This window comes from Stegostoma tigrinum, chromosome 8, assembly GCF_030684315.1.
Source record: "Stegostoma tigrinum isolate sSteTig4 chromosome 8, sSteTig4.hap1, whole genome shotgun sequence".
NCBI classification, from domain to species: Eukaryota; Metazoa; Chordata; class Chondrichthyes; order Orectolobiformes; family Stegostomatidae; genus Stegostoma; species Stegostoma tigrinum.
This window is the reverse complement of record NC_081361.1, coordinates 92,145,610-92,165,150: the sequence shown is the minus strand read 5'-3', so window position 1 is coordinate 92,165,150 and position 19,541 is coordinate 92,145,610. Positions and strand designations below refer to the sequence as shown.

General features: G+C 45.6%; 1 protein-coding gene across 5 annotated transcripts in view; it reads right to left on the bottom strand.

The window, feature by feature from the left end:
- ak5 (adenylate kinase 5) overlaps positions 1–19,324 on the bottom strand; it is an 81,951-nt gene extending 62,627 nt beyond the window's left edge. For all 5 annotated transcript variants that reach the window (XM_048539625.1, XM_048539629.1, XM_048539630.1 and 2 more), the window contains exon 1: positions 18,970–19,324. In XM_048539625.1, coding sequence (XP_048395582.1) covers positions 18,970–19,029 — 60 coding nt within the window. In that variant the 5' untranslated portion in view covers positions 19,030–19,324. The remainder of the gene's footprint in view (positions 1–18,969) is intronic.
- Positions 19,325–19,541: the final 217 nt, after the last annotated feature.

Here is a 19,541-nt window from a genome sequence, read left to right as displayed (position 1 = left end):
ACCAAAGGGCCTGTTTTTGTGCTGTAAGCTCTATGACTCAATCACTTGCAACCAGAGCTTTATGAAAGTTTACCATAACTTCCTGTACTTTTGGGCTCAGTGCCTGTATTTTATTACAGGTGATCAATGTTCTTTCAATTATAATAACTCTCCCTCCTCCAGTCTTTATGTGATCCTCACATATCCTTTAGCCATCTTCAGTTTGGGCTTGTTTTCATTTTGGGGCATATCTGGAACAGTGTAATGCAATAACAGAGAGGAGACATACTTCTCTCCCAATGCCAGATCCTGCACTAATGTTGCTCCATTGCAACAGTCAGAGAAAAGTCAAACGGTGTACGAATCTGCAACATGGAGCAGGAAAAGCACAAAAGAATGCAATTTCTGCGAAGTAAGAGCCTTTCTTGGATCGATGGAATGGAAGAGTTCCTTTCCAGAATAAAAACAGAATAAAAAGACATGGTGGAGCTGCTTGTTCCCAGAGAGCTTTGTAAACCAGTTAATGTCGTTAGTCACCAGGGATCATCGTGCTGACCTGCCACTTTTTAAAGAGTTTATGCAACATGGACGGAGGCCACTCAGCCACTTGTGCCAGTACCAGCTCTTTGAATAAACTCTGCAATTAGTTCAGCACCCCTGCAAAAGAAAAATCAGCCAGCCAACAAAACCTATGGGCAGTATGGTGGTTCAGTGGCGAGCACTGCTGCCTCGCAGCACCAAGGACCCAGGTTCAATTCCAGCCTCAGGTGATTGTGCAAACTGCACACAGACATTTTCCCCGTGTCTGTTTGGGGTTTTCTCCCAGAGTCCAAAGATGTGCAGGTTAGATGTATTGGCCACGGGAAATGCAGGGTTGCAGAGGTAGGATAGGGGGTGAGTTTGAGTGGGATGCTCTTTGGAGGGGCTCTGCAGACTCAATGGGCTGAATGGCCTCTTTCTGCACTGTATGGATTTTATGATATTGTAACCTTCACCTCAATCAGCGCCAATGGATTCCATATATTTCAGTGCATTTGCATTGGCAATAAGAGATAACAAGGCGTAGAGCTGGATGAATACAGCAGGCCAAGCAGCATCAGAGGAGCTGGAAGGCTAATGTTTCAGGTCTAGACCCTTCTTCAGAAATGACACTTCTTCGGCACTGAAATAACCCATTTTTCCGCTCTCCCATAGCCAGCAATTTTTTTTTCCCTTGCTCCTCATCATGTATACATTCGGCTCCCTCTTGCACATTTCTATTGAATCTGCTTCTAGTGTGTTTTCAGATTGTGCCTTTCAGATCACAGTTTGCTGGCTGGAAATACAAATCGCCCAATCTTCCCTTTGGTTCCATTCTCAGTGCCTTTAAATTAGGCCACTGCCCTGTGTTTACCCATACTCTGGCCAATGGGACCAATCTTGCATCTTTAACAATAAAGATAAAGTCACCACAATCTTACCAGACCATAGGTCTGCTCTCTCATTCAAAACAAACAACTGGTAGTGGTTTAACCTAAAGGTCACCACACCCCAGGGAAAGGGAAGACATTGGAATGCAACGTCCTTCATGGTAACATCTGCCAGAACAAGAATTAAACGCACACTGTTGGCCTTGCTATGTATAACACATCAGCTGCTCTGAGAACTCAGTGAACAGGTCCCTTATCTACTGTCAAAAACACTCCAAACTTCAAACAGAGATAGTAGGAACTGCAGATGCTGGAGAATCTGAGATAACAAGGTGTGGAGCTGGATGAACACAGCAGGCCAAGCAGCATCAGAGGAGCAGGAAAGCTGACGTTTTGGGTCTGGGCCCTTCTTCAGAAATTGTGGAGGGGAAGGGGGTTCTGAAATAAATAGGGAGAAAGGGGGAGGGCAGATAGAAGATGGATAGAGGAGAAGATAGGTGGAGAGGAGACAGACAGGTCAAGGACGCGGGGTTGGAGCCAGTAACTGTGAGTTAGGGAGGGGATAGGTTGGTTCAGGGAGGACGGACAGGTCAAGGAGGCAGGATGAGGCGAATAGGGAGGAGATGGAGGTGGGGCCTGAGGTGGGAGGAGTGGATAGGTGAGAGGAAGTACAGCTTAGGGAGGTGGGGACAATCTGGGCTGGTTTTGGGATGCATTCGGGGGAGGGGAGATTTTGAAGCTTGTGAAGTCCACATCGATACCATTGGGCTGCAGGGTTCCCAAGCAGAATATGAGTTGCTGTTCCTGCAACCTTTGGGTGGCATCATTGTGGCACTGCAGGAGGCCCAGGATGGACATGTCGTTTAAGGAATGACAGGAATAGCAACTCATATTTTGCTTGGGAACCCTGCAGCCCAATATTATCAAAGTGGACTTCACAAGCTTTAAAATCTTCTCTCCCCCAACCTTATCCCAAAACCAGCCCAGCTCGTATCCGCCTCCCTAACCTGTCCTTTGTCACACCTATTCCCTCCTCCCACCTCAAGCCCCACCTACATCCCCCACCTACGAGACTCATCCTGTCCCCTTGACCTGTCCGTCCTCCCTGGACCGACCTATCCCCTCCTTAACTCACCACCTACACCCACCTTTACTGGCACCAACCCCACCTCCTTGAGAAGAATCCCATCATGTATAATATTACTGAGAATCTCAGATAGTGTGTCCTAGTGCAGGAATCACAGGTCTACTCCTAATTGGTCTGTCGACTGTTAGACTTCCTAAGCCAATTTGTGAAGTATACACCAAGACTGGCATGTTTATTAAAAACTGAAAGAACTGTGGATGCTGTAACTCAGAATCTGAGGAGGGGTCGCTGGACTCAAAACGTTTACTTTGATTTCTCTTCACAGATGCTGCTAGACCTGCTGAGCTTTTCCAGCAACTTCTGTTTTCAATTCTGCAATGTTTATTGCTTGCCATTGAATGTGCATTTCCATTCTGCCTAGTGCAGACTGCCTCTTCTTTGCAGACCCATCCAAGTCCTCTCTTGGGAAAAGCCAAAATTACCAAAATTAGAAACAAAGAGACAACAGGGTTCCGCAGGGTTAATGGCAGGATTCTTGGCAGTGTGGAGGAACCAAGGGATCTTGGGGTTCACGTCCATAGATCTTTCAAAATTGCTGCCCAAGTTGGAGGGTTGAAAAGAAGGGGTACGGTGTGTTGGCTTTCATTGGCAGAGGAATTCAGTTTAAGAGCCATGAGATTATGCTGCAGCTCTATAAAACCCTGGTTAGACCAGACTTGGAATATTGTGCTCAGTTCTGGTCACCTCATTAGGAAAGATGTGGAAGCTTTAGAGAGGGTGCAGAGGAGATTTACCAGGGTGCTGCCTGGACTGGAGGCAGGTCTTATGAGGAAAGGTTCAGGGAGCTACGGCTTTATACAATGGAGCAAAGAAGGATGAGAGATGACTTGATAGAGATGTACAAGATGATGAGAGGCATAGATAGAGTGGAGAGTCAGAGACTTTTTCCCAGGGCGGAAATGCCTATTACAAAGGGGAATAATTTCAAGGTGATTGGAGGAAGGTATTGAGAGATGTCAGATGTAGGTTCTACACACAGAGAGTGGTGGGTGCATGGAATGCGCTGCTAGCAGTGGTAATGGAGTCAGATACTTTAGAGACTTTTAAGTGACTCTTGAATAGGCACATGGAGGATAGTAAAATGTCGGGTATGCAGGATAGATTGCTCTTAGTAGGATAATAGGTCGGCACAACATTGTGGGCCGAAGGGCATGTACTGTGCTGTACTGTTCTATGTTCTTAGCAGAAAGAAGACAGCCCCACAGGAGCACTGTAGCTCAAATCAAAGTTTTAAACAAAATTCAAATTTTAAACCAAAATGTCATTTGTCGAGAAAATAATGCATCTCCTGCATCGTTGTTATCCACCTCTTCAAAGAAGACTTTATACGCATCACAGTATAATTAAATATACAATACCCAACACCTACATGCTCTCTATTTTCTCCAGCCATTGCAGTGTTTATCTTGTTACCTTCAATTATTAGGTACTTAGAGTCACTCCACAGAAACTATTGACACAGAAACTGACACAGGAGAAGGGGTGGAGTGGAAGTAACTTCGATGTTGTCACCCTGTTCTCAACCAGCAGTGCCTGCCCTTATGTGTTCCACACTGACAATGCAGAAAGCAGTGAATTATCGCAGCTTTCTCTGTTTTCCCTGCGATGAAGGTTCAGCTGCAAATTGCCAATATCCATAATACGCTGTTTGGCAGGACAGATTTATCAGTGATATTTGATTCTATTATGGTTTGTTCAAATAAACACTTAAGTTGATGCAGTAGTGCAAAGGTTGCTTTTATTTCAGACATCTGGAATAATTGCCCAATGACGCACTTACAGATAATTTGTTGTTTTAATGAAATAATGAGGGGGAAGCTGCAGACCCAAGGTGTGGGTCAGCGACAGATGCCGCATGGTGCAGCGTGGAGGGTAAGAGGAGGCATTTTACTCCTGATGATGCAATGGGAGTTGGGTTACATGGAAACATAAAAAATAGTGTAGGGAGTATGTTGTTAAACTTGAGAGTGTGCAGAAAAAATTTACAAGGGTTTAGAGGGTTTGAGCTACAGGGAGATGCTGAATAGGCTGGGCCTGTTTTCCCTGGAGCATCAGAGGCTGAGGGGTGACCTTGTAGATATTTATAAAATCATGAGGCACATGGATAGGGGGAATAGCTTTTCCTCTGAGCGTTGGAGTCCAGTGCTAGAGGGCATAGGATTAAGGTGAGAGGGGAAAGACAAAGGGGCAACTTTTTCATGCAGAGGGTGGTGCGTGTATAGAATAAGGAAGTAGTGGAGGCTGTTACAATTACAACATTTAAATTGCATTTGGAGGGGTAAATGAATAGGAAGGATTTAGAAGGATATGTGCCAAATGCTGGCAAATGGGACTAGATTAAGGGAACAGCTGCAGACCTTTCAAAATGAAGCTCAGTGCCTAACAGAATGCCAGCATTTCATTAATAATTCCAGCCACCCCATCTCACTGCCATCTTCGTGGAACATTCATTCCACGAATGAATGGACAAGTTGGATCGAAGTGTGTTTCGTGCTGTCCAGCCCTATGACTCTAAAGGGAAATAAAAGTGTGTGTTGGAACTAATGCAGACCAACGACCATCATCTGAATACTTTAAACAGAAAGCCAACATTTGCAATAGGTTCTTTCTGATTCTGGGTTTTGTGTTGTCTGTTTATAAAATGGCACGACATGAGCAGATTAGTTTTTTGACAGTCTTTGCAATTGGTTGCTGTTCCTTTAATCATTAACTCTGCTCTTCACGACTCCAGTAAAAGTTCATGCTGTATCGTGTACAGCCCTGACATATGGAGAGACATCTCCCTGACATTTCTGCGCAGCCCTTCACTAAATTCCCAGGGTGGCTGTGAAAAAGCCATCGAGATTGTACAGCACTTGTCAGACCGTACTGAATGAATGTTCCACGAAGGTGGCAGTGAGACGGGGTGGTTGGAATTATTAATGAAATGCCGGCATTCTGGTAGGCATGGAGCTTCATTTTGAAAGGTCTGCAGCTGTTCCCGGCCTGAAGATAGGTCTGATCCACAGTGCACGACCTCCAACACAGTGAGCGTACAGAAGCAGGTCCCACATCCATATCAGCCAGAATGGGGATCGAACCAAGTGCTTTTGGCTCTGGTCTGAACTACGCTGACTGTCCAGGGAACCAGCTCTTGCCCAAAGGGCAAGTTGTCTTTTAAATCTACGTCGTAGTCCAGGGTTCTAACTCAGTAACAAAGGGTCTCATTTTCCTTGCAGTCATGTGACAAGCACAATCAGGTGACAGGCTGAGAACGTCTTTGGTTCTCACTGCCTGCGATCGGAAAGGGCTACAGGTTGGCATTCAACTTATTTGGCCATGTCATCAATGCCCAATCCTTTGGTCATCGGGTGGCTGAGTGGGACTAGAACACAGAGAGTCTGGACTAGAGGTAGGGATGCTACCCATTGTGCCGCAAGGAGCCAGGGAATCAATGTTATAGGGAAAAGGCAGGAAAGGTGAAGTTGAGGGTCTGCAGATCAGCCATGTTCTCGCGAATGGCAGAGAACACCCATTGGGCTGAATGACCTGCTTCTGTTTTCACACTTTGTTCACCCTAATCCCAATCTGCTGTAGTCCTCCCTCCCAGAATTTATTTTCACTTTTAAGTGTGTGGTTGACAAGGCTACTCCTGGTTTTATCTCAGATCAGAGAATCCCTACAGTGTGGAAACAGGCCCTTCAGCCCAACAAATCCACACCGACCATTAGAGCATCCCACTCAGACCCATGCACCTAACCTACACATTCATGAACACTACGGGCAATTTGGCATGGCCAATCACCTAACCCACACATCTTTGGACTGTGGGAGGAAACCCACGCAGACAATGGGAAGAATGTGCAAACTCCACACAGACAGTCACCTGAGGATGGAATCAAACCCGGGTCCCTGGTTCTGTGAGGCAGCAGTGCTAACCACTGAGCCACCATGCTGCCCAGGCATCTGGGCTCAATAGCTACCAAGGAGAGAGTTTCCACTCCTCTTGGTATGAAGAAGTGGATGCTGATATCACTCCAAGCATCCTGACTTTGATTTTATTGTTCTCCTTCATCCTCGACTTCTATCATCAATGGAAGTCGCTTCCATCTATCTCATCATATCCTTTAAAACATGACACTTGGCATAAAATCATTTCTTCTAACCTCCCACTTCCTTGCTCTCAATATTAATCATGAGCTTATGATATCCTTGGTGTAAATTCTCAAACCAAAATACACACAATAATTTGAGATAATAAAATGTGAGGCTGGATGAACACAGCTGGCCCAGCAGCATCTCAGGAGCACAAAAGCTGACGTTTCAGGCTTAGACCCTTCATCAGAGAGGGGGATAGGGTGAGGGTTCTGGAATAAATAGGGAGAGAGGGGGAGGCGGACCGAAGATGGAAAGAAAAGAAGATAGGAGAGTATAGGTGGGGAGGGAGGGAAGGGACAGGTCAGTCCAGGGAAGACGGACAGGTCAAGGAGGTGGGATGAGGTTAGTAGGTAGGAGATGGAGGTGCGGCTTGGGGTAGGAGGAAGGGATGGGTGAGAGGAAGAACAGGTTAGGGAGGCAGAGACAGGTTGGACTGGTTTTGGGATGCAGTGGGTGGAGGGGAAGAGCTGGGCTGGTTGTGTGGTGCAGTGGGGGGAGGGGACGAACTAGGCTGGTTTTGGGGTGCAGTGGGGGAAGGGGAGATTTTGAAGCTGGTGAAGTCCACATTGATACCATTGGGCTGCAGGGTTCCCAAGCGGAATATGAGTTGCTGTTCCTGCAACCTTCGGATGGCATCATTGTGGCACTGCAGGAGGCCCATGATGGACATGTCATCTAAAGAATGGGAGGGGGGAGTGGAAATGGTTTGCGACTGGGAGGTGCAGTTGTTTATTGTGAACCGAGCGGAAGTGTTCTGCAAAGCGGTCCCCAAACCTCCGCTTGGTTTCCCCAATGTAGAGGAAGCCACACCGGGTACAATGGATGCAGTATACCACATTGGCAGATGTGCAGGTGAACCTCTGCTTAATATGGAAAGTCATCTTGGGGCCTGGGATAGGGGTGAGGGAGGAGGTGTGGGGGCAAGTGTAGCATTTCCTGCGGTTGCAGGGGAAGGTGCCGGGTGTGGTGGGGTTGGAGGGCAGTGTGGAGCTAACAAGGGAGTCACGGAGAGAGTGGTCTCTCCGGAAAGCAGACAACGGTGGGGATGGAAAAATGTCTTGGGTGGTGGGGTCGGATTGTAGATGGTGGAAGTGTCGGACGATGATACGTTGTATCCGGAGGTTGGTGGGGTGGTTGTGAGAACAAGGGGTATCCTCTTTGGGCGGTTGTGGCAGGGGCGGGGTGTGTTGCGGGAAATGCGGGAGACGCGGTCAAGGGCATTCTCGACCACTGTGGGGGGAAAGTTGCAGTCCTTGAAGAACTTGGACATCTGGGACGTGCGGGAGTGGAATGCCTCGTCGTGGGAGCAGATGCGGCGGTGGCGGAGGAATGGGGAATAGGGGATGGAATTTTTGCAGGAGGGCGGGTGGGAGGAGGTGTATTCTAGGTAGCTGTGGGAGTCGGTGGGCTTGAAATGGATATCAGTTACAAGCTGGTTGCCTGAGATGGAGACTGAGAGGTCCAGGAAGGTGAGGGATGTGCTGGAGATGGCCCAGGTGAACTGAAGGTTGGCGTGGAAGGTGTTGGTGAAGTGGATGAACTGTTTGAGCTCCTCTGGGGAGCAAGATGCGGCGCCGATACAGTCATCAATGTAACGGAGGAAGAGGTGGGGTTTGCGGCCTGTGTAGGTACGGAAGAGGGACTGTTCCACGTAACCTACAAAGAGGCAGGCATAGCTGGGGCTGGATGAACACAGCAGGCCAAGCAGTATCTTAGGAGCACAAAAGCTGACATTTCAGGCCTAGATCCTTCATCAGATAAGGGGGATGGGTTTAGGGTTCTGAAACCTCCCCCTCTCTCCCTATTTATTTCAGAACCCTGTCTCCATCCCCCTTTTCTGATGAAGGGTCAAGGCCCGAAATGTCAGCTTTTGTGCTCCTAAGATGCTACTTGGCCTGCTGTGTTCATCCAGCCCCATACTTTGTTATCTCTAACGATGAGCGTGTTGTTCATTTTGGAAAAACCCATCCAGTTCAGTGATGCCCTTTAGGGAAGGAAACTGCCAAACCTCACCTGGTCTAGTATACATGTGACTCCACACCTGCTGCAATGGAAACTGTTCTCTGGAATGGCCCTGCAAGCTACTAGACTGCTAGAAAGGAGAAAAGGAATGAAAATGGACAGAACATCAGGCACTGATTGAGGCACATGAAATGAAATGACAACGGCCAAAACAGCCCTGTATGGCCATTCCTTCAATGTCAAAATCCTGGGATACTCTCCCTAAAGGCATTGTGGGTCTAACTACAGCACATGGACTGCAGTGGTTCAAGAAGGCAGATCACCGTCACCTTCTCAAGGGGCAACTAGGGATGGGAAATAAATGCTGACCCAACCAGCACTGCCCAAATCCCACGAGTGAAGAAAAAAAATTGCTTTTCCTTAAACATCAACATTCCACTCGTTCTCCTGTATGCCATATTTGCAATGATCCTTTGTGATTCATAAACAAGGACACCCAGATCCCTAAGTTAAGTGATAGCCACTACAATCACCTCTGGCCATTGACTCTCGTGAAGTTCTGGTGTACTGCTGCTGTCTTCCACTGTGAAAACTGATGCAAGGTGCCTATTCAGTTCCTCTGCCATTTCTTTGTTGCCCTTTACTACTTCTGAGGAAGCATCACTGGACACGAAACGTTAACTCTGTTTTTTCCATTCCAGATGCTTCCAGACCCACTGAGCTTTTCCAGCACCTTTTCGTTCCTGATTTACAGCATCTGCCGTTCTTTGATTTGTTTTTTAACTACTTCTCTAGCCTCATTTTCCAGTGGCTCAGTGTCCACTCTTCCATCTCTCTTACCTCTCATATATTAAAAAGAACTTGTGCAATCACCTTTTATATTTTATATGTTACTTTCATATTTAATCTTCTCCCTTCCTCAATTCTTTTTTCATTACCCTCTGCTGACTTTTAAAGGCTTCCCAATCCTCTGACTTCCCACTAACCTTCACCACATTGTATGCGGTCGCATTTGCTTCTAAGCTGTCCCTGACCTCCCCTGTCAGTCATGGTTGCCTCTTCCTGCCCTTAGTACGTTTCTTCTTCCTTGGGATGAATTTCTGCTCTGCAACCTGGATTACCCCCAGAAACACCTGCCATTCCTGCTACAGTCTTCCCTGCTAGGCTCTTCTTCCAATCAACTCTGGCCAGCTCCTCTCTCATGTTTGTGTCATTACTTGTACTCAATTGTAATACTGTTACAGCATTGCCTCTAAAATTGCAGGATGAATTCTAGCATATTATGGTCACTGCCCCCAGTGGTTCCTTCATTAAGCACCCTAATCAAGTCTGCCTCGTTATGCATGAGATAACAAGGTGTAGAGCTGGATGAACACAGCAAGCCAAGTAGCATCAGAGGAACAGGAAAGATGACATTTTGGGTCTGGACCTTCCTTCAGAAAAATTTTCAATTTTCTGAAGAAGGGTTCAGGCTTGAAACATCTGCTTTCTTGTTCCTCTGATGCTGCTTGGCCTGCTGTGTTCATACAGCTCTACACCTTGTTATCTCAGATTCTCCAGCATCGGCAGTTCCTACTATCTCTGCCCCATTATACACAACACCATATCCAGAACTGCCTGTTCCTTAGTGAGCTCTACCACAAACTGCTCCAAAAAAACCATCACATAGCCATTCCAACAAAAACAGAGGGTGCTTGAGAAGCTCAGCAGGTCTGACAGCATCTGTGACGAAAAGAAATCAGATTTAACATTTTGGGTCTGGTGACCATTCCTCAGAACTGATTCCGCAAATTCCTTTCCTTGATATTTTCTACCAACCTGATTTTCCCAGTCCATCTGCATATTGAAGCCTGTATGATTATTGTAATCATACCTTTTCTATCGCCTGATTTATTTTCTTCACCACATCCTGACGACTGCTAGGACTCCTGTACATAATTCCCATCAGGGTCTTTTCTCCTCTGCGGTTCCTCAACTCTACCAACCCTGATTCTACACCTTCTGACTCTATATCATTTCTTGCTCTCGATTTAATTTCATTTCTCCGCAAACAAGGCAACCACACTCCCTTTGCTGTTCAGCCTGTCCTTTTGATAGAATGTGTACCCTTGGATATTTTGTTCCCAACCCTGATCCCCTTGCAGCCACGTCCGTGATACACACAACATCAGACATGCCGATTTTAATCTGCGCGACTGCCTCATTTACCTTGTGTATACTGCGTAGATTTAAGTGCAACATCCTCAGTCCTGCATTGGCTGCCCCCCTTCTCATAGTTGTCACCCTATCTGCTGTGTCTGAGGTTAGGTTACTGAAGCTTTCCAGTCTCTGTCCAATTACTTGTCCTAGAAACTTTAATAATCTCTGCTAAGCCCCTTTAAATTTTTCCACAATTTTCCAAAAAACTGAGCCACTACACTCCCAAATCCCCACTATTTAATTTAAAGCCGTATCCACAGCACCAGTTTGCGTTTCATCAGGACTGTGGCCCCAGCAATGATTCAGGTGGAGCCCATTCCATTCAAACAGCGCTCTCCTTCCCTGGTACTGGTGCCAGTATCCCATGAATTCAAACCCATTTCTCCCATACCAATCTTTTAACCACATGTTTACCCAATTAATCTTGCAGGCCCAGTGCTCATTTGCTCGTGGCTCAGGTTGTAATCTGGAGGTTATTACCTTTCTGGTTCTGCTTTCTCCTTTAATCTGTAGCTGCTCATATTCCCTTAGCAGAATCTCTTTCCTCTTTCTACCTATATCATTGGTACCTACGTGGACCATGACAATTGGATCTTTCCCCTCCCACTCCAAGTTCCCCTGCAGCCCAGATGAGATATCCTGAACCCAGGCACCAGGCAGCCATCGCGGCCTTCTGGGCTCTCGATCCTGGCCACAGAGAACAGTGTCTATTCCCCTGACTATACCTATACCATCCCCAACTGCAACTACATTTCTCTTTCCTGCTCCTGTTGAATGGCACCCTGTGTCATGGCGCTGTGGTCAGTTTGCTCATACTCCTGACAGCCCCCACTCTCACCCACACAGGGAGCAAGAATCACAAACCTGTTGGAGAAGCTCAAGGGCTGAGGTCCTGGATCCCTCTATCTGCCTTGCTTGAAGTTACACCTTCCTGTCCTCTGACCACTGACCGAATTCGAGGTACTAATCTAAGGGATGTGACTCCTTCATGAAAAACAGTGTCCAGGTAACTCTCCCTCTCTCTGATGGGTCGCAGTGTTTGAAGCTGAGACTCCAGCTATGAGCCAGAATTCCTCAAACGACCAATACTTGCTACAGATTAAGTCACTATGAATCACGAAGGGGTCCATCAGCTCCCGCATCATGTACATACAGCATATCGCCTGGCCCCACGTCTCTATTTTTAATTATTTTGTTCTTAATTTGATTTATAAACATTTCCTACTGGTCCTTCAGTTTGTAACCTATAAGTATTTCCCCTAGTTATGTTCAATCCGATAGTAATGTATAAAATTTCCCCTTGTTGCTGAGTCTAAAACCAGGAATCAGTCTCAGGATATGGGGCAGGTCACTTAAAACTTGTTAGAAGTCATACAAGAGCTGGTTATAGTCCAAGATAACAAGGTGTAGAGCTGGAGGAACACAGCAGGCTAAGCAGCATCAGATGAGCAGGAAGGCTGACGTTTTGGGCCTAGATCCTAGAAATTCTGAAGAAGGGTCTCAGCCTGAAACATCAGCCTTCCTGCTCTCCTGATGCTGCCTGGCCTGCTGTGTTCATCCAGCTCTATACCTTGTTATCTCAGATTCTCCAGCATCTGCAGTTCCTACTATCCCAGGTTATAGTCTGACAGGTTTATGTGAAACCACAAGCTTTCAAAGTGCTTCTCCTTTGTCAGGTGAAGTGGAGGGAGGTGCACAGACACAGAATATGTAGGTGGAGAGATTATTAGAAGATAATTCCAGGTATTTAAAGAGTACCAAAAGACAGTGCAAAAGGTATAATTGGAGTGTTGACAGGCTAAATTTGCAGGTGATCAGAAGTGTCAAATGGTGTGAGTAAAGTGTCAACAGCTGAATAGCAATTTAAGGGGCAACCTGTGCTTGACTTAATTAAGAAAGATAATTACGAAAAAGTCAAAAATAAGGTGGTACTGGACAGAAACCAAATGGCTGGAACAACATGATAGGTATAATAGCCACATGCCAGGGGTCTAACCAAAGTAACAATTAATTTTTGTAACATTATTTGCATTTTCTTTCAGTTTTCTACTGTCCTTATCTTCTTCTCCCATAGATGTCTCTCCTTTTCAGAACTTTTCTTTCTTAATTGAATATTTATTTAGAGTTTCACTGGTCCTCTACTATCCTACCACTTAATTTATTTTCCTAGCTAAATTTAACCAACTCTTTCGTCATACACATCATTGTTTTCATTTAATTTTAAGACACAAGTCATAGATACACATTTCTTACTCTCAGACTGCCATTAAAAATCTATCATGTTATGATCACTGTTACTGAGAGGATCTTTCACTCTGAGATCTTCTATTAATCCCATTTAATTGCAAGACACTGAAAAAAAATAGCCTGGTCCCTCATTGCTACGGGAAATTGCCCAAAATACTTTCTACGATCTTATCTTCCAGGTTACTTTTGTCAATCTGATTTTCCCAATGCGTCTGAAGATTAAAGTCACTGTGATTATTGCAAAAACCTTCTTAAAAGCACCCATTATTCATTCCTGCATACTTTGCCCTACAGAGTTACTACAGTTAGCAGACATGTAAACTATTCCCCATGTGATTTCTTACCGATGTTCTTTCTTATCTCCAACCAGCATCTTAATCTGTTGAAACAAATAGCTACAAAAAAAAGTAGGAATAATGAAATGGAATTTCCAGTGGGGTTGGGAGAGGGTGCGGAGACGGTTCTGGATTTCCACCAGAACTTGACAAATCCCTGAGGAAAAGACTTCACCAGCTTTCAAGGCATGAGAACCAGCAAAGGATGTCCTACTCAATCATTCACTCCTTTCCCTCTCAATCTCTTTTGTGACATTATGTTGCTTTTGGATCTCTTTTATGTTTCCACTGAATATAGTCCTCCTTTCCCAACAAGTCCACATCCAATTTTCTAGTCATAACTCTGAGTCCTCAGGGTTATTTATTCAAAAACAAAGTTGCTGGAAAAGCTCAGCACGTCTGGCAGCATCTGTGAAGGAAAAAACAGAGTTAATGTTTCGGGTCCAGTGAACCTCAGTCAGAGCCCTTCCTCAGTGGGTTCTGAGGAAGGGTCACCAGACCCGAAACGTTAACTGTTTTTTCCTTCACAGATGCTGCCAGACCTGGTGAGCTTTTCCAGCAACTTTGTTTTTGTTCCTGATTCACAGCATCTGCAATTCTTTCAGGGTATTTATTCAGATAGCCTGGTGAACAGTGCACAAAGATCTACTCAGTCTTCATTATCTCCTGACTCATCATAGAAACATAGAAGATAGAAGCAGTAATGGGTCATGCAACCCTCTCAAGCCTGCTCTTCCTTTCAGTAGGATCATGGCTGATCTTTGAGCTTAATTCCCTAATTACCCCCATTTCCCTTGTCCCTTTTGCCACAAGAGCTATACCTATTTCCTTGAAAAACAGAATATTTTGGCCTCAACCTCTTCCTGTGAAAGTGAATTTCACAGTTGTATGTACTGTCTGTCAGGTATAAAATTCTCATGCCTGCCTTAGAATGTCTTCATTAACTCGGTTGCTCCCTCCTCTCATGCTGCCACACTTACTGTTTGTATTCATGGCAGAATTGTAATGGAGCACAAGGAGGCCATTCAGCCCACCATGCCCGTACTGGCTCTCCAAATGAGCACTTTTCCCCTTGACCCTGCATATTCTTCCTTTTCAAATAATAATTTATCATCCAACACCTCAACTGTAATGCTCCTGAAAGCTCTAATGTGAAATGAAACTTTGGAAAATACTTTGACAATTTAAATATGATTGTGCGCAGCTTTACTCAGCGCTTAATCTGGACTGGAACTTTCCGAACATAAAGTGTGGTTTTCCCTGTGCCTATCCCTGTGCTGTTGTCGGAAATGGGAGATCCAGCAAGAGGCCTAGAGACAGAGTCATCAAGCTGTTGTCAATGACGGGCTGGTGAGGGAGGGAACGGTGAGGGATGGGTGGCAGTGATACGGTGGCAAACACGATGCGAATGGAAGAAAATGATGGGATGGCAGGAGAATGGTAGTGAGGTTGGCAAATGGGGTGGTGAGCAATGAGGCTATGATGAGTTGGTGATGAGTGAGAGATGGCAACTGGAGGCTGTTGGGCGGGGTTGGGCGAAGGGGTGGTGGCAATTGAGTGGTGGCGCAGGAGGCAGTGAGAAGGCAGAATTAGCTTGAGTTAATGATGGTGAGGGGCTGGAAATGCGGGGCCAGTGAGTGAGCAGGGGACAAGCAGGATGGTGACTGGTTGGCAATCAGAGGGTGGCAAGTTGATAGCGAGCGAGGGATAAAAAGTCTGAGGCAGAGAGAGAGAGGGGGTGGAGAGTGGGCAGCAGCAAGGGTTTGGAAGAGGGGTGACAGGTGAGAGGCAATGAACAGGAGACTTGAGAGTTCAGGAGGACAGGCGAGAGGGTGGCAGACAAGTTGGAGCAAGTACAAACCAATATTAACCTCACTCTTGACAGGCACACAACAGCGAGGTCAGTGATAGGAGAAAGTGCCAGTTACCGTGAGTATCAATGAACTAGTAATCCAGAATCCCAGGCTACTGATGACTTGAGTTCAAATCCCATCAATGCAGATGGTGAAATTTGAATTCAACAGCAAGTTAGCCCAATGGCCACCATTAAACCACTGTTTGTTGTTGTAAACATCCATCTGGTTCACTAATGCCGTTTGGAGAAGGAAACCTGCATCCTTAATAAAAATGCAAAGAACTGTGGATGACGTAAATCAGGAACAAAAAAACAGAAGTTGCTGGAAAAGCTGAGCAGGCCTGGCAGCATCTGTGAAGAAAACACCAGAGTTACTGTTTCAGGTCCGGTGATCCTTCCTCAGAACTGCCATCCTTACCTGGTCAGGATGCGAATCCAGGGTTCACTCTTAAATGTTCTCTGGACAATTGCAGATGTGCAATATATGGCCAGTGACACCTTCGTCACATGAATGAATAAAAACTTGGTCAAATCCATTTGATTTGACTGGATTTATTATTGTCACATGTGCCTAGGTAGAGTGAAAAGTTTTGTTTTGCATGCAGCACAGGCAGATCATACCGTAGAAAGTGCATTAGGGTAATAGAACAGAGCAAGGAATACAATGTTACAGCTGCAAACAAGGTGCACAAAGAACAAGATCAACACTGGATTTAAAATTTGAGAGGTCCATTCATAAGTCTAATAACAGCAGGGAAGAAGCTGTTCTTGAATCTGTTGGTACATCTCTACAAACTTTTATATCTTCTACCTGATGGAAGAAGGTGGAGGAGAGTATAGCTGGGGTCAGAAGGGTCTTTGATTATTCAATTCTGTTGCAACAATGTGAAATTTTGAATGATTAAATAACAGAGAAACATGTCTGTTTGTAAAAGTCTGCAAAACGCTCCAGAGAATGTCACTCAGATAAGTAACAGATTTCCCAAGTGGTGTGGGAAGATGTTTTTAAATAATAAAATTGTTAACTGCTTTAAGCCTACTAAACAGCTTAATAACACAGTGAGGCCATTGTTAATGATGATTTGGCTAATAACTATTTGCATTGGATATAGTTTGATTGCATATACAGTGTGTGTGACCACCAGGTAATTTTTAACCAAATTAAAAATAGTTCAGTTGACACACACACACACACACACACACACACACACACACACACACACACACACACACACACACACACACACACACACACACACACACACACACTTATTGTTTGACTCCAGGTTGTATGATCACTGACTACATCAGTGAAATTGTGTTCAAATTGGTACTGCCAGTAATTATTTGCTTCTTAAAAGCAATCTATAAATGCAGCAATTTCTCAACATGAATCGTAGGTAATATTTTAAATTTGCGTCACAGGTAGACAGGGTGATTCAGAAAGCGTTTAGCATGCTTGCCTTCATTTTTCAGACCTCTGAGTGCAGGGGTTGGGATGGCACGTTGAGGTTGTGCAGGATGCTGGTGAGGCCTCTTCTGGAATACTGTGTACACTTCTTGTCATCCTGTTATAGGCAGGATATTATTAAATTGGAGAGATTCAGAAAAAAAATTACCAGGATGTTGCCAAGATTGAAGGGTTTGAGTTATATAAAATGGACTGGAAAGATTCAGACTTTTTTTTTCCCACTACAGCATAGGAGGTTGATGGGTGACCATACGAGGTTTATAAAATTAAGAGGGGTGCAGATAATATGAATAGCAAGCGCCTTCCCTCAGGGCGGGAGCATTCAAAACTAGGGGGCGTAGTTTTAATGTGAGAGGGGAAAGATTTAAAAATAATATGATGGGCAACTCTTTTTACACAGAGTGGTTTCAATGAACTTCCAGAGGAAGCGGTAAATGCAGACAGAGTTATAACACTGGACAAGTTCATGAGTAGGAAAGGTTTGCTGGGATATGGACCAAACACAGGCAAGTGGGACTAGTTTATTTTGGGAACACGGTCATTGTGGACTGGTTGGACCAAAGGGTCTGTTTCCATGCTGTATGACTTTATGCCTCTAGATAAGGGGGCCATGTGACGAGACCATAAGAAATAAGAACAGGCTGTTCAGCCCCTGAAGCCTGCTCCACCATTCAATAGATCCAACATTCCTCACGTTCATTTTCCCTGTAACCTTTGATTCCCCAAGTGATCAAGAATCTATCTCAGCTTTAAATGTAACCTAGGACTCTGCCCCCACAGCTCTCTGTGACAAGGAATTCCAAAGACTCTCAGTCCTCTGAGGGGAGATATTTCTTCTCATCCCAGTGTTAAATTAGCACCACTCTATTCTGAGACTGTGCCCACTGGTCCAAGACTCTCCCATGTGGGGAAACATCCTCTCAGCATTTACCCTGTCAAACCCACAAAGAATCCTATATGTTTCAATGAGATCACCCCTCATTCTTCTAACTTCGATTTGGAAAGAGGGGCTCTTTGACTAAAAGGTTTGGGAACCAACCCTCAAAGTGATCATGCAACCCATTCATAAAAACTGAATTGCAGAGGACATTGGTCAGTGCATGGAGTATCGGAGTCGGGAGGTCGACTTGCAGCTGAACAGGACAGAGGTTAGGACACTTTAGGAATACTGTGTTCAATTCTGGTCTCCTTAGTATAGCAAAGGTTCTGTTAAACTTGAAAGGGTTCAGAAAATAGTTGCAAGGGTGTTACTGGTATTGGAGGGTTTGAGCCAAAGGAGAGGTTGAGTTGGCTGGGACTATTTTCCCTGGAACCTTATTGAGGTTCACAAAATCCTGGGGGGCATGGATAGGGTGAATAGGTAAGCTCTTTTCCCCCACGGTGGGGGAGTCTAAAACGAGACAGCATAGGTGTAAGGTGAGGGGGGAAGGAGTTAAAAGGGAGCTAAGGGGCAACTTTTTCAGGCAGAGGGTGGTGCGTTGGTAGAATGAGCTGCCAGAGGAAGTGGTCGAGGCTGGTACAATTACAACATTTAAAAGGCATCTGGATGGGTACATGAACAGGAAGGGCTTAGAGGGATATGGGACTAGATTAATTTAGGATATCTGGTCGACATGGACAAGCTGGGCCGAAGGGTCTGTTTCAACTCTATGACTGTCAAAACTCAAATAACCCTGCTGTAACAAAGTGTGGAGCTAGATGGACACGGCAGGCCAGGCTGGATGTGACAGGGAGCCTCGAAGCGTTAATACTTGGGGAGAACGGATCTGGGGTAATTGTATCACATCAGCAGGTACTCTACCTCCGCACTCCTAGCAGCAACGCTGGAACAAAAACAAGTTGCTGGAATAGCTCAACAGGTCTGGCAAAAGAAAAAAAAAAGAGCAACAGTTCAGAAGAAGGGTCACTGGACCCAAAACGGACCTTTCCTTAAAAAAAAGATGCTGCCAGATTCCGAGGTAACACAGTGTGGAGCTGGATGAACACAGCAGACCATTCAGCATCAGAGGAGCAGGAAAGCTGACGTTTCGGGTCTGGACCCTTCTTCAGAAGAAAATTCAATTTTCTGAAGAAGGGTCCAGACAATTTTCTGTGTTCATTCGTGCTCAGATTCTCAAGCATCTGCAGTTCCTACTGTCTCTGCTGTCAGATTCCAGCAGCTTCTGTTTTTGTTAGTGATTTTACAGCACCCGTAGTTCTATGTTTGCACACAGCTCGGTGTACCTCACCTCAAACAGCTGGGGTATCTGCTTCTTGTTCAGGTAGTCCTTCCACTCGCCTGTGGCCATTGTAGGTTGCTCCTTGGTGCTGTTTTACCTGGCCCTGGGCTGGGCTATGGGCTTTGGGCTATGCGAAGGGAGTCTCAATCTTCCCGCAGAACTGCCTCCTACTCTCTGCTGCTTCCCCGTGCCCGCACTTTCTGCAGACCCTTTTTATACCCTGAGCCGTGTGAGAGCGCCGTCATCTGAAATTGCTGCTTCTGATTTGAATTTCAATGAAGACGGTGGGTGACTGCATTCATCACAAACCCACTGCATTTTTAAAAAAAATTATCTTGCCGTAAACTTAACCGCGACATTGTTTGCTGAGGAGCCGAAGCAAAAGCAGGAATTACTGGGAGATGGTGAGAACTGCAGATGCTGGAGTCTGAGTGTGGAGCTGGAGGAACACAGCAGGCCAGGCAGCAGCAGAGGGGCAGGAAAGTTGACATTTCGGGTCAGGACCCTGGGTAAACCCAGCAGGTTTGGTGAGCGTCTGTACAAAGACAGTGCAGAAATTAACGCCTGGAGTCCAGTGACCC